This window comes from Mauremys mutica, chromosome 4, assembly GCF_020497125.1.
Source record: "Mauremys mutica isolate MM-2020 ecotype Southern chromosome 4, ASM2049712v1, whole genome shotgun sequence".
Lineage (NCBI taxonomy): Eukaryota > Metazoa > Chordata > Testudines > Geoemydidae > Mauremys > Mauremys mutica.
In genome coordinates this window covers 30,131,995-30,147,480 of record NC_059075.1, presented here as the reverse complement: position 1 = coordinate 30,147,480, position 15,486 = coordinate 30,131,995, and the positions used below count along the sequence as shown (strand labels likewise).

The 15,486-nt window shown below is 44.4% G+C and overlaps 1 protein-coding gene across 2 annotated transcripts in view; it reads left to right on the top strand.

Annotated features, from left to right (window-relative positions):
* Positions 1-9,855: 9,855 nt before the first annotated feature.
* The window catches only part of RIN3 (Ras and Rab interactor 3), a 95,664-nt gene continuing 90,033 nt past the window's right edge, over positions 9,856-15,486 (top strand). The window contains exon 1 of one of the 2 annotated variants that reach the window (XM_045016993.1): positions 9,856-10,096. In XM_045016993.1, coding sequence (XP_044872928.1) covers positions 10,053-10,096 — 44 coding nt within the window. In that variant the 5' untranslated portion in view covers positions 9,856-10,052. Of the gene's footprint in view, positions 10,097-10,747; positions 10,838-15,486 lie in introns of those variants that run through there. The other variant, XM_045016995.1, reaches the window with a different exon arrangement.

Here is a 15,486-nt window from a genome sequence, read left to right as displayed (position 1 = left end):
TACCCAAGTGATCAATGCTCCATTTGAAAAGAAAAGAAAAAATGCCATTCAAATAAGCCCAAGTGTACATTATAATTTCTAACATATCACCGCTAAAATATCGAGAGCAAAATATGCACATATTAAAAAACTTTCCAAGGGGGCATCTTGAACCTGCATTTATCTGTTTCCAGTAGCTTTTACTGTACTGGCCTCATCATAGTACCCATGGCAGAACACAGTGCACCAATGTGTGGAGTCCTGAAGCTTTTTCCCAGGGAAAACAGTAAGATCCTGCACATCTGTGCATTGAAACTGGTGGTATGTGTAGCACCCGCTACATTCGCTCAAATGGGTGATGAACATGGCCATTCATGTATCACATGTTCTGCATGTTACCATACTTCTGAAATGCAAATAATAATAATACTGTCTGAAAGAAGCAAATGGTAATGGGAAACTAGTGTCATTTTCATATTACCTTAAAGGTGATTGCTAGTAAGTAATTAATCATGTTTCTTTTTATTTCTGCACAAAGAATGTATAGAATCTTAGGTCTGTTGATCTTTGAGATGATCTTGGTAAACTTGAAAGGCAAATGTAGAGGTTGATGTATAGTAAGAGTATGTAAAGGTATCAGAATGTATCAGAGTCAGACAGGAAGCCTCCAAAAAATCTACATCCTGAGCCTCTTCTTTTCAGAGGATTGTTGCAGCAAGATTATGCCCATTATTCATATACTATTTCTGCATGAAAAGAAATAAACCTGCTAACATGGCAGCAGTTATGTTCAAAATGGCTCAAATTGTGCAACAAAGCTATGCCCAAATTCCTGCCCTCACTTACTCTGGATTTACACCTGTGAAACTACTGTAATGTCCATGGAGTTAGTTCAGGGTTACACCAGTGTAACCAAGGGCATAATGTGGCTCCCACTGTCTTCTCTGTTGCCAGAAACTCTTTGGCATTATTTGTGAACACTGAAGGTACGTCTACAGTGCAGTCATGGGGTGTGGTTTCAGCTCCTGTAGATACACATGAGCTAGCTTTAATCTAGCTAGCTCACGTACTGGAGCAATGAAAATGCACCAGTGCACACTTCAGTGAAGGTTGGCTCTCTGTCATTTACCCATGATTCTTGGTGGGCTTGTATAGCCCAAGCTGAAGCATGCGCTGCCCCCTGGCTTCGCTGCACTGGTACCTGAGCTAGCTAGATTAAAGCTAGCTTGGGTGCGTCTGCATGAGCTGCAGTCGCACCCTGCGACTGCAATGTAGACATACCATGAAATAACTTCTGATCCTGTTAAATTTCCCTTTATTTCACACTTGCAGGCATTTACAATGCACCCTGCAGAGGTGCGGTACCTCTTTAATACTATGACACATTTCTTGAGCTGCTCAGTTTGAAATCAAAGTGACAACTTTGTAAACTGTAAATAGCACAAATCTATTTATCACGTTATTTATTTTTTCAATGACTGTGACCTTATGCACTGTGATATGGGGTCCTTTGTACAGAGATGTATGTCATGAAAATCAAATGGAATTAATGTGATAATTTGTTACAAAATGTTGGCATGGTATTTGATTATTTTTATTGTGAAAATTTTAAGATAGTTAAAATGAACTATACATTTATAAAGAACCTAGCAGTCAGTATTGTAATGTACTATATATCAACATGTACACTGTCAATAAAATGTATAAGAACACCTTGAGTGTTGCTCTCCTGTTCTCTGGAACACACGGTATGAAAACAAGTGAAACACCGTCATGACAACTGTCAAAAATCTAAAAACAGAGGACTGGAATATGATACCCTTCCTTATATCTGGCAGCACCTCACTCTGCATTGGGTGAAATCCTGGCCCCATCAAAATCAATGGTAAAACTTCCATAGACGTCAGTGGAGTCAAGATTTTCACCTATTGACTTCAGTGGGGCTTCACGTAGAGTAAATGTATCACAGTTTGGGCTACGGTAATTCTGAAACACCTTTACTTTCACTGGACTGCACTATGATACAAAGTACAGCCCAGAGGTGTAGGAGCTACATCACCCCAGGAGGAACCATAGCCAGGAAAACACCTGAGTCACATTACCTCACCTGCTTCCTCTGGCTCTGGGGAGGGGGGTAATGCACTGCTGCCTGTGACGCTTCCTGGGGGAACCCAGAGTTGTGAGGCACCTCGCTGTCAGCTGCCCTTGGCATGAGGAGGCCATGTCTGTGCCGGCTGTGGGTCAGTCCCCAACTCCACCAGCTCCGGGCAATGCAAACACGTCCCTCAAGCCCCTGCTTTTACTTTTAGGATTGCCAGGTGTCCGTTTTCCGACCAGAACATCCGGTCAAAAAGGGAACCTGGCGGGTCTGGTCCACCCCAGTAACCAACCTCTGCCACTGCGGGGCGGGAAGAGCAGCAGCTGCAGCTGGAGCCACATGGAGGAGCTTCTGATGCCTGACAGAGCAGTGGCTGGCTTCTGGACCAGGTCCAAAAGGTAGGAGGTGCTGCCACCCTGGGGTGGGGGAGTCTCCCTGTTCCCTCTTCTGCTCCAGCCCTGGCCCCTCACTATGGGGACCAACCTGTCCTCGCCCTGGAGCATTGCTCTGGGGACCAGCCCCAGCCATGCCCCAATTGACCCAGCCCTGGCCCCTCGCTCCAGGGACCAGCCTCTGCCGTGCCCCAATTGCCCTGGCCCTCACTACAGGGACTGACCCCTGCCAGGCCCCGATTGCCCCGGCCCTCACTACAGGGACCCCTCCCTGCCTGTCCCCTTGCTATGGGCACTGACCCTCTCCCCGCCCCCTTGAGCCAGAGATCAACCCCTGCCATGTCCTGCTGTGCCCCAGCCCCTTGCTATGGGGGCTGATCCCCCCACACCTCTCTGGTTCCTGATTGTGCAGGTGGGCAGGCTCTGCATCAACTCCTCCCAGCCTGGCTCTCCCCCCAGCAGGTGAGTCCCAGGAGAGGAGGGAGTGAGCCGGGGGGCGGGGGGGCTGGAGAGGAGTGAGCGGGGGGCAGAGCCGTGGAGGAGGGGGCAGAGCAAAGGTGTTCGATTTTTAGCAGTTGGAAAGTTGGCAACCCTACTTACTGTACAGGTTAGCTATTAGCACACCCCAAATCTGAAGCTCTCCGAGCAGCTCCCTGGAGTGTCTAGTCCAGGGGTTGGCAGCCTTTCAAAGAAGTGCTGTGCCGAGTTTACATTTATTCACTCTAATTTAAGGTTCCGCGTGCCAGTCATACATTTTAACGTTTTTAGAAGGTCTTTCTATAATATCTAACTAAACTATTGCTGTATGTAAAGTAAATAAGGTTTTTAAAATGTTTAAGAAGCTTCATTTAAAATTAAATTAAAATGCAGAGCCCCCCGGACCGGTGGCCAGGACCCGGGCAGTGTGAGTGCCACTGAAAATCAACTCGCGTGCTGAAGGCGGCACGCGTGCCATAGGTTGCCTACCCCTGGTCTAGTCCCTGGTCCACTGGACACTGACCGTATTCACTGATCCGCTGCTTCCAAAAAGCAGCACACCCCAGCTTACCAGTTGCACCTCAGATCACCACTCCATAACACGCAGCATTTATACTTGATTTCACTGTAAACATATCTAAGGGCTTGTCTACATGCACAGCGCAGCACCGCTGCAGCTGCATTGCTGTAGCACTTACTGAAAACACTACCTAGGCCAACAGGAGAGCTTCTCCCATCAGCATGGGTACTCCACCTCCCCGAGAGGTGGTTGCTGTGTTGATAGAAGAAGCCAGGGTTAGGTAGGTATAACTCTATTGCTCAGGGATGTGGGTTTTTCAAGCCTAAATTTAGCATAGACCAAGCCTAAATTTAGCACCCACAGAGATTCAAGTAGCAGCAAGTTGAAGTACTGGAAACAAATGGTTACATATAAACTCATTCTAGAACCTAGACATAACGAATAAGAGTGAAGCACTTTACAGTCAGGCTGGCTCAGACTCCCCTTTCATTAGACAGGCAAACATGCTGTCAGTTTGCCTCCTCAGTGAAGGACCCAGTGTGTCACTTTGCAATCCAAGATATACGAGAACAATTCTTTGTCTGCGCGCGCGCGCACACACACACACACACAGAGTTTGTTTATTCTGGTAGATTTCCTATCTTGTAGATTTTGCAATCTCTTCTTCTGTGTGTGACTCGATATGCAAGTATGCATGCATTGTGAGGGATTCAATACACAGTATGCAAATAGCCAGACAGAGAGATAGGCATCCATTACCTTCTGCTTGAAAGCAACATCTGCAAAGTATGTCACCTGCTGGTGACCTGACTTAACTCACCTTGAGAACATAATTATCAGTATAGATACAGAGCCCCTTAAATATTATCCGTACACACATTTTTCAATGATTGTGACTGTAGAGATATGTTTGTGGAAGATTATAATTTAGAGACGCACCCTCATAAGGGACAGTATTATGAATCTAGGAATTTAGAGATGAGCCCCGGAAGCTGGGGTTGAGAACACGGTGCAGTTGTGTACAGCTGTTCACCACAGCTCTTTAGTTTGTTTTAATACAAGTTTTATTCCTATCTCATTCGCTGGTTTGTTGTAGAGTGAACCCTAAGATCATTACAGTGACAACCAGGGGGCTATTGGCTCTCAGTAGAGACTTCACGTGCCACCCTTCAGTGAACGATTGTGCATCAATCTGTCCCAGGATATACCTGTAAAACCCTATGTACCCCCTGTGCCCTCTGCCAATAGGCACTACGGGGTCACTGGGTCACACTGACCTATACTTTTGCCATGCTGTGAAGGATTGGGATTCAAGGCCCACAAACCCATTCCCCACCTCTCCCTCCTCCAGCAAGGGAGGTAGCAGGAGAGTAGCCCCACTTACTCCTATGCACCCTAACCCAAGACCTGGGCCACCCATATCAGGGTCTAAGCTGGGTGCAGAGTCCATGTTGCAATCTAGCCTGTATGTAAGAGAAACTGTCACATTCCAAAAAAAGAAATGAGATGTTAAGAGTTTGTTCTAAGCTTTATCTAAAGCCTTGCTAGGTAATTTATTTACAATTTAATTACACCAGTGTCTCTAGTCGGTGGTTTCACTTGGGTTTTGCTAGGTGTCCTTTACATGCCATGAAAGGTGCCTTTCTGACATCAACATTGGACCGCTGAATGCCTTTATTTCATCTATTTTTTCACCGCTAGCTTTATCTGTGATCAAAGAACTCTCCTGCTTGTAAGTGTGACTTGCAAATCAGCAGAGGAAATGATAAGACATCTCGAATCCTAACCTGTTGCTGGGCTCTGCCTAGATTATCAGGCAACAGCAGCAGCAGAGGAAGTTGAAGCAATTCAGACATGGAGATAGCAGAAGCAAAAGCAGATGGAGGAGACAGAAACTGGAATCACAGCAGCAGCAACCATACCAGTAGTTTGTGAAGGAGCCGCTACACGTGGTCTTTTTGGAAATGCATCCCAGAATATTCCCATTTTCTTTGGTCTCCAGGTTGTATTTTCAGGGTGAAGAACTGAATACTCTAGTGCAAGAAACTAAATGGTGATGGAGAAGGCCACACACTGCAGGAATCTGGAAAGAGTTCTTGCAAAAAAGAGATGACCCAGGAAGGACCTGCCTTCTGGTTGACTTTACTCACCTTTGTTATAGTGGCTATCTCAAAGGCAAGTGATGAGATCACTGAAGACCAATGGAAGAGAAGATGGGAGGAACGTAGATAATGAGGGGGAGAGAGAACATGGTGGAGGGAATGACATGCATTCATTAGCCCTGTTAAGAGAATGGTAGCACTCACGTTGACCATGTTCTACAAGGGAAAGCTGTGCTCTTTGGTGTACTGTTTTCAATAATTTGGGAGTTGGATGGGCTGTCTGTTGTAAAGGAGACACTAACCAGATATGCCTTATGCTGGGTCCTCTGCCTCAGAACAAGAGGGAACAGTTTGTTACTTCCCCTTAGAGCACAGTGGTTGGTCTCCTGCCAGCCCTCAGACCTTCCAGAACTCTGCAGTTTCTGGGTCCCCCTTTCTTTTAATTGATTGACAGTCCCTAAAACCCAACATTTACAGCCCCAATCCCCAGCGCTCAATAAACCTGCGGCCATTTTACATTAACCAAGAGCATATCTGATTAAGGCAGCCTTAGTCTGACAAATTACAGTGTTGAAGGGACAAAAGAAAAACTTTAAATTGTGAATGTGCTCAGAATGGCAGGAGTTCAGCAGTAATCTTCTCTCATGGAGACTGAAACAGGCCAGTTCTCTGCCAGGGGAGCAGCTCTGAGCATACAGCACATGCTGCATGGCCTGGTGAGCAGGGCAAAGGAGGCAAGGTGAAAGGGAAAGGAAGGAGAGCTTTGAATTTCTTTGCTTTTGTCTCTTTTTGTGACGTCTCCTTAACTGGGGAAATTAACAGGTTGGTTTTTAAACGTGCCATTGTTTAAACGAAATCAATACCTTAATGCAGGAAAGTCCCATTCTTCTGATCTGCCGGCAGTCTGAATGATGGCCCATTATGTGCTATGAAAGGCCCATGCTGTAAAGAGACACAATAGGCTTGACGGTTTCTTCATCCTTTTTTATCACGCATTATATTGATGATGCGACAGTGTGTACATGTATGGAAAATATAATTGTCATGTAATCTGCACATACATTGAAAGCATCTAATGCAGTCAATGCGCTTATTGTGCTTAAGTGCTTTCCCCAAAAAACCATTTAAAACCTAACTCAGTTGCATTAAAAAAACCTCAGATGTATGACAAAACATTGTGTTTTTAAATGAGGATGTGTGGACTAGTTTGCGGGAAAACAAGAATCCATCCACCACCTTGAATTTGCGTCAGTTTTTAGGCAAGATGTGGGCTTGACTAAAACACCAGATCTGCACACCCCCAAGTTTTGGGGAAATTCAGATCTGGATCCAAATGCTGAGTGGCTTGGATCCATCTCTTTTTCACAAGAGAACCAGGGTTTGTAATATCTGGATATTGCTCTGTCTTCTAGCTTTAGTATAATCTTTTCACTTCCAGGGCTCAATGCCATAGTGCAGAGCCAGATTGCACCCCCTAGCATATTGTTGGGTATAGCTGGTAAAAAGATATTTTTGAAAAAAATTGTTATTAAAAATTGGCCTTTTTTTCAAAAATGAAATATTTTTTTAAAAAGACCCTTTTTGCTATTTTTTGTGATCTTTTTATTGAAATCATTTTCAAAATGGGTATCAAAATGTTCACTTATTTAACAATCATTTATATTTTTTATTAAAAATGTCACCAGAAAGTTTGTGAAAAACAAACAATGGGTCCATTTCAAACCCTGTAAAACAGAAACAATGCCAAAAAATATTTTTTCAATTTTTAAAAAACATTTTTAAGGCGTTCTAGTCTTGGGGTTTGCGCTCCCTTAAGAAACATGTTTGGATGTTCCTGACATGTGGTGAATTCTGTTGCCTTCCCTGGGCAAAAATATTTGTTCTTCAAAAGTCTCTCCAAGCCTTTACGTATGGCGTGTGAGACAAGATTATGAACTGTGTGAGAGGCAAGGAAACATCTGAGCCCCCTTCACATTGGTGTAAGAGTTTAACAAGGGGCTCTGGGAGCCTGTTCATTGAATGGAACCTGAAACTCAGCTCGCAGCTGCTGAAAAGTGAGGCTGAATTCTGAAAGAGCCCAAGGTCATTCCAGGGTTTGGCCAGTGGGCAGGTGGAATCCAGCGATTTGGGCTGAGTTTTTTGTGATGCATTTATGAGTTTGTTCAAATCCAGAACCCAAAGTGAAACTCAAATGGTGCCAGCTTGGTGAAACAAAACGGGGGTAAAGTTTCACTCAAACTCCTGTGAACATAACTTGTACTGCTTTGCTCCAACCTTCACAATCAAGGAAAGAGCCCAGAAAAGAGCTACAAGACTGATTCAAGGTCTGGAAAACATGCTTTCCAATGTTAGACGATAGGAGCTCAATTTGTTTAGTTTTATCCAAGAGAATTTTGAGGTGACTTGATTATGGTCTACAATTACCTACACAGGGAGGAGTTTTCTAATAGCAAACAGCTCTGTAATCTAGCAGAAAAAGGCATAATGCTCTCCATTGGCCAGAAATTCAGATTAGAAATAAGGTACAAATTTTTAACAGGGTGGGTAATTAACCATTAGAACAATTTAGCGACAAATGTGGTGGATTCTCCATCACTCAAAGTCTTTAAGTCAAGACTGGATATCTTTCTAAAAGAAATGCTATAACTCAAACGGAATTTATGGGCTTGATGCAGAAATTATTGGGTGAAATTCTTTGGTTTGCATTCTGAAAGAAGTCAAAAGAGATGGTCAGATGGTCCCCTCTGACCTTAAAAATCTATTACTCTACCAATCACACCATGCCTGATTCTGCTGTCATTGCAGTTAATGTCAAAACTCGTATGGACTTCAAAGGGTGCAGAACTGGGCCAATATTCTATACTGAAACCTAAATAGTTGCCCTGATGCCGAGACACCAATGACAGCTAGTTATTACCATTTGCTGCTGTGGCGTGCAGTGCACAGCCAGCTTGCTTTTCTCTGTCGCTACACCGACTACTTCCTCAAGACATGGGACACTCATCCCAAGCATAAGAGAGGAAAAGAAACCTTTGCTCTTCTCTGTCTCTTATGCTGCTCCTCCCCTCAGCTCCCTGCCCAGCATAACTCCCATTTCAGTCCGATTACAGCTCTACTCCAATATAATGCCACCCTATATAACACGAATTGGGATATAATGCGGTAAAGCAGTGCTCCGGGCGGGGCGGGGCTGCGCACTCCGGCGGATCAAAGCAAGTTCGATATAACGTGGTTTCACCTATAACGTGGTAAGATTTTTTGGCTCCCGAGGACAGCGTTATATCGGCGTAGAGGTGTATTTCCATTATACATTTTTCTCAACTGGAGTATTTGCTGACTAACAGGAATACCATCCAGATCTGAATCTCCGCATATCTGCCAGTCCTTAAGGCGCACACACAGCGCTTCTATGCTCAATACATTTCCAGTGCTTCAGATACTGTAAGCAAGCACTGCTACTGTAACTGGGTTAATAATCCACTTGATGAGTAATTCCAGGTCAAATATCTGGAATAAATAGAGCTTTTATGTCGCACGCAGTAGTTTTCTTAGGGTATGTCCACACTACCCGCTGGATCAGACATGCTTCACATCGACTCTGGAACTCCGCCAGGGTGAGAGGTGGAAGCGGAGTCAATGGGGGAGCCGCGGCCGTTGATCCGGTGCCGTGAGGACGGGAGGTAAGTCGATCTAAGATACGTGGACTTCAGCTATGCTATTCTCGTAACTGAAGTTGCGTCTCTTAGATCGATCCCACCCACCCCCCACCCCCAGTGTAGACCAGGCCTTAGTAGCTTCACTGTAATATTAACATCCCTTCATTACCCTTTGCACTCAGTGGCGACCTCCTTGAAAAGCTGAACTTCTCCAGTGTTAGACGCCTCTTTCCCTCAGGTCCTGTGTAAATATAAAGGTTTCCAGACTCCATCTGGTTCCAGTTACTCACTCAATACAAATACACCCGCTTTAGGAATTTGCAGAAGGAGACTTACTGCCCTTGCATTGCCTTATAAAATCCTTTACAAAGTGCTCTGCTGCCCTGATCTACCTGTAGGTCTGCAAAACTGATTTCCCCCAGGGCAGGGATTAACAACCCCGGGCCCTCCTTTCTCAGATTCGGAGCCAAAGTTCACTACTAAAAATGGCTTTATAAAAAAAACCAAACCACACACCCCCCCCTTGACCACCAAGGACTGCCTCTTCCTGAAATCCCCCGTTCGTATAAATACAGGAAGTAGAAAGAAGAGGCTAAAAGCAGGTTTTTTTCTCACTTCAGTACTTGTTAGTCCACTGTCCCCTTGGTACTACTGAGGCAGAAACCGATCGTAAATCACCTCCCCCACCCCGGCTTGACATACCATCTTCCTGAGACTAAGCCATGAGGATGCGGAGGCTTTGCCCAGGGATGGGGAAGGATCGCTGGCTTGAGGAAGGAGCTCTAGCGCCATTCTGAAACAGAACGGCTCGCCAAGTTTGCTGGAACGATGAAAGCCTCGGCAGAAGCGGAGGGAGCCTGGGGTCTCGCAGGGTAAGTCTTGAAACTTTAGCGACGGCAAGTTTGGAACCAGAATGTTGCTCCGCTCGCTGCAGTTTCCGAACAAAGGGCTTGCTGCTCCCTTCAGAGGCAGTACGTGCAGTTATCAGCTGGTTCACACGATCGCCCCGCACTGCCTTTAGCTACTAGGTGCCTGTGTAAAACAAACTCGAGGACCTTATGTGAGGAGACAATGCAGGTATTTGGGGAGGGAAGAAAGCGGGTGAGCAGAGCGCGGTTGTCGCTTAAAAAGTGGGCACCAGGGGAGTTGGGTGCTTTTGCAAACATGGCAAATCGTTTCCAGGAGACTTGTTTTGATTTCGCCGAAATGCTGAAAGAAATGAATAAGGGCCCCATTCTGCAGCATGCTGCTCCCTCGGGCTCTGCTCCACCTTTGCATTTCGGTGCACACTTAACCGTAAGCACCTGAGCAGTCCGCTGCCTCCGGCAGGCTTCAAGTTAGGACAGGGTGTCAGCGCTTTCCTGGCCGAGGGGCCGCCTGCTCCGCACCTTGCAGGATCAAGCCCGAAGAGGCGGGAGCGAGGGACCAAGCTGGTCTTCGCATTTGGAAGAAGTCCAATTTCAAGGGCTGATTGGCAGCCGCCCAAGTCTCAGCTATATTGAAAAGTCCACGCTGAAGCTGGACATTCCTGTTTCCTATGCAAAACAATCAGGGGGAAATGACCTAATCGCGGAACCCTCTGGTTACCCAAGTGGAAAAACATAAGGTGCCAGGTATTGTGAGTGCCTCTTATCGCTCTGACACACTCCTTGAACGTTTCCCATTGCTAAAGACTGCCGGAAATCCTGGGGATGGGGGTGGTAGAAGAATCGGGATAGAGCTAGCCAAGGAAGGGAGACAGATACGTTTGCGTTATCAAACAGGAGACCATTGTGTGCCTGGAGGAGCAAGGGGGAAACCTCTGCAGCCAGAGGAACTGCCCTTAATGTCACCAACAGTGGATTGAGCCAAAGGGATACAAAGATGTGTGCACAGGTGGAGAGGAGGCGGGGGGGGGGGGACTCTGCTCTTGAAGTATCAATGTGATTTTAAGCATTGTGGGTATATCCAAGCTCCAGATACGTAAGGCTGGATTATGCAACCTTTATTCACAGGGATGAACACATTTACTCCCACTTAATAATAATAATAGAGTTACTCATGTAGGGAAGTGATCACTGAAGTGAGCAAGGGCTCCACAGTCTGGCCCTTAGAGCTGGTTGAATGATCTTTCTGTAACCTTTGTATCTTGCCTTTGCAATATCAAAACGTTTTACCCAATTGATATGAGCAAGGTTTGGTTCCGTTCCAGATTGCACTTTTCACATTACTTCGGTCAACTTAATGCTAACCAGCAAGGGACCAGGTTTACACAGTCACAAGATACCAATCAAATAGACCGGTTCTTCAGAGGATCGGTGGGGACCCAAAAGGGCAACGTATTAGATGCTGTTGTAAAGGAATAAATATGCACTTTGTAGATATTTCCTGCATCCATGATGATTAAGGTGCCAGCTATTGAGAAATGAAATGAATTAGGCTCTTTATGTCTTTCTCAGCTCAGCTGAAAGGATCCACATGTTTGCATAGCAGAGAGATTTGCTTTCAGTTTAGAGGTTCACGGGAAGTAAATATATCATAGAACAGTGATTTGGAGCGTAATGAAGCTGCTTTCAGGGATAATGCAAAGTGTATGTGTTCCCCGATCTTGTTCAGATACTAGCATTGGTTAGATTTATTAGGAACACATTTGATTTTACTTTTTTTCCCACTTACAGTTTCCCCTTCTTATCAATAAATCCCGACTTGCAGACAGTAACTTCCATATTAGGAAATTCCTGGTATCACTAACTCTTCAGATTTGTCACACGATTCCTGAAGACCTGTAATGTGATATTTATAATATATAATTTGCGGCCTCTTGCCTGATACACTATAGAGTTAAGAACTTGTGTGTGTGGTGCCCAAATGACCTCCTATTACAACCACATGGAATAGAGCATAGAAATCACAAAATGTTTATGGAAAATATTAAAAAGCTGCATTTTACATTTTTCACAAACAACTTTAAGATGATGGAAGAAAAATTTCTGGTGAAGGATAGAGAGCTGATTTTTAGAATTCTGTGCATAAAGAAATGCATGTGCAATTGACCAAACAATTTTCTTAACTGCATATACCAATGCACTACATGAGTCTGCAGGTGGCTGGCTAAATCCATAGTAGGCCAGTCAGATGCAGAATTTCTGTTTACATTTATAGTATCTGTATGAATATGGAACACACATATGTGCACTTGCAATTTACAAAGTATCGGTCCCTAGAAATGGCATCAGAATCAGCCCTGTGTAATCTAAATCAGTAAATATAGACATTTTTCCAGATGACACCTTAGAAATGTGAGAGAGATGCTGAAGGGATTACTGGTCTAGAGAATGGATTAATAGGTCCTTAGAGAGATGTGGGGAGGGAAGGGTAACTAGGAGCTGCGTAGCAACCAACCTAATCAAAGTCTTTAAGAAAGGGATACAGGAGGAACCAGGAAATTATACACCAGTAAGTCTGACCTAGTGTCAGGCAAGTTCCTAGGAAAATTAATAAGTGATGAGATCATAAAACATCTGGAGAAATGTGAGCTGATCAAAACTAGGGAGCATGGTTTCATAAAAAGTTACATGCTTTGACTCTAACATCTGGCAAATTTCTGGAGGAGATAATGAAGAGAGCAGGCAAGAGCTAAGTGAGAAACATAATGTGTAGTACTTGCATACTAAATAGTCATTTAGAAAAATAGATGGATGGGAACTTGGAATGAGTTATGGAGGTTTTCACTTATGGGTCACCAATTTGCATCCAGTTTAGTTCTCCAGTGACTCAGTTTTCTGTGTGAAATGAATTGATGGTCTCAGTCCATTTCTTAGTGACAATTGGCCCTGGCACAAAACATACCATCACAACTGGAACTAACTTTGTACCCATGTGACCAAGAACTGAATGATCTGGAAACTGAATTACCTTCATAGTTTCATAGGTTTTAAAGTCAGAAGGGAGCATTATGATCATCTAATCTGACTTGCTGCATAACACAGGCCAAAGAACCTCACCCAGTAATTTCTGCATCAAGGCCATAATTTCTGTTTGAGCTATAACTTTTAGAAGGATTGTCTCATCGGGTCAAATTGAGACACGTTGCAAAGGAGGACTGGAAAAGCCAGCAATGGTGCTGCCTGTGCTGTGTGGTTGTATAATTAAACAAAGATCTAATCTCTAGAACCATCAGTTTGGCACATCTCACCAGCACTAAAAACCAGAAGTAATGTGTCTTTTCAAAAACCCTCAACAGTCCTCAGTTCACAAGGGCCCTGATCCAAAGCTCACTGAAGTCCATGGAAAGATTCCTATTAACTCCAATGAGCTTTGGACTAGGCCCAAAGTTCCACTTAGTAAGGTAGGACTGAAGTATCCAACTACCACGTGTGATGCATCTTCTCGGAATGAGAAGGAAGGAGCTGGTCAGATGGTTACAGATAAATTGCTATGGTGAGATGTTACAAGTCATGGTGGAGAAAGGGGGCAAGCAAGTAGTGCCTAGATTAATGGTTTCCATTCTGATTCCATTCTGATTCCATGCTGCTGGAACAGGGCCCCATCCTCCCTGATTGATCTAACCTTGTTATCTCTAGCTTGCTTCTTGCTTGCTTATATATACACACCTGTCCCTGGAAATTTCCACTGCTTGCATCCGAAGAAGTGGGTATTCACCCACGAAAGCTCATGCTGCAAAACTTCTGTTAGTCTATAAGGTGCCACAGGATTCTTTTCTGCTTCATTCTGATTATAAATGACTTATAGCAACGGTGGGCAACCTGCAGGGATGTGCTGGCTGCCGCTTCCCGCAGCTCCCGCTGGCTGGGAACAGAGAACCGTGGCCACAGGGAGCTGTGCCTGCGGACAGTCAATGGAAACAAACTGTCTTGTGACCCGCCAGCAGATTACCCTGTTGGGCCGCGTGTGGCTAGCACGTCCCTGCAAGTTGCCCACCACGGACGTACAGGAAAGAAAGTACCACCACCGTGACTTACATGTTTGTAGGTAAGACCAAACATAGAGGCTTGCTATAAAGGTGGAAAGAAGAGATGATATTGAAATAAACCTGTGGGGGATGAGTTAAGAGTTTGCACAGGAAATGCCTCATGAAGTTAATTTTAGATAAATACAAAGCATATCTGCACCTGTGCCGCTGGAGCTTGTGATCTTATCAGCTGTCACAAACTAAGCAGGATTGTCTCTGGTCAGTATTTGGGAGGTGATGCTGGAGGGAGTCCTGCCTCTGACTCAGTCTTGACGCTATGCCTCAGCATGGTACTAGGGGACACTGTGAGACTAGAAGGTCTGTCTTTGAGACAACAAACAGAACTGAGCTCCTGATGGCCACTGCGTGGCTCCTGAGGGCCCAATATTTCTGTTCACAAAATTGGGGGGCATTAACCTGGGCTGCCTGTGCACATTCGAGTTCAACTAATTACGTTCTGCTTATCGAAATTTCCACTGCCGAGTTAACTAAATCGAGCATTCTTCATTTCCTGGCCTAAATTGCTAGGTGCTGCTTAACAGTTTTTGTGTTCCACCCAGAAGTCACGCAATGGTGGGTGAGATAAGGTGTGTGCATGTTTGTGTACATAAACTGATATTACATGTATGTGGAATCCTTAGTGGTGTAGTGTGACATAAAGCTTTTATCAGCATGAGTTTGAGATGGCTGCATTACTCATCAGTGTGCATTACTTATCATGCCTTTGTGCATTTTGTATTGATACATGCCATGTGTTTTACCAAAAATCTATTTTATATCGTTTTAACCTATTATATAGAAACGTCTTTTGTATCCCTCGACTAGTAAAGCCTGGTGGCTTAGTTTCCCAGAATCCAATCAAAGTCTTTGAGGGAGCCATAAAGATCTCTTAAAAATTACCTGAAATATATACATCAAGATGTCTCTCTTTTAAGGCCTGAATATCTGAAGACTTCCCATGGGAAAGTGGGGAATGTCCACTTTCCAATGGCACAAAATTTCCCATTTAGATTTCTAGAGAATGGTGAGTTATTGGACCTTAACCCTGAACCTGAAACGAAAACTAAATATTGTCCAACCTCAGCTTTGGACTAGGGCTGTCAATTAATCACAGTTAACTCACACAATTAGTGTAAACCAAATTAACTAGATTTTAAAAAATAGTTGTGATTAATTGCAGTGCTCAACAGGTGTTTTCATGGCACTATTATAGCCAGTGTTGCAAAATATACTAAACATTCATATGCCCTTTCATGTTTCGACCACCATTCCAGAGGACATACTTCCATGCTGATGATGCTCATTAAAAAA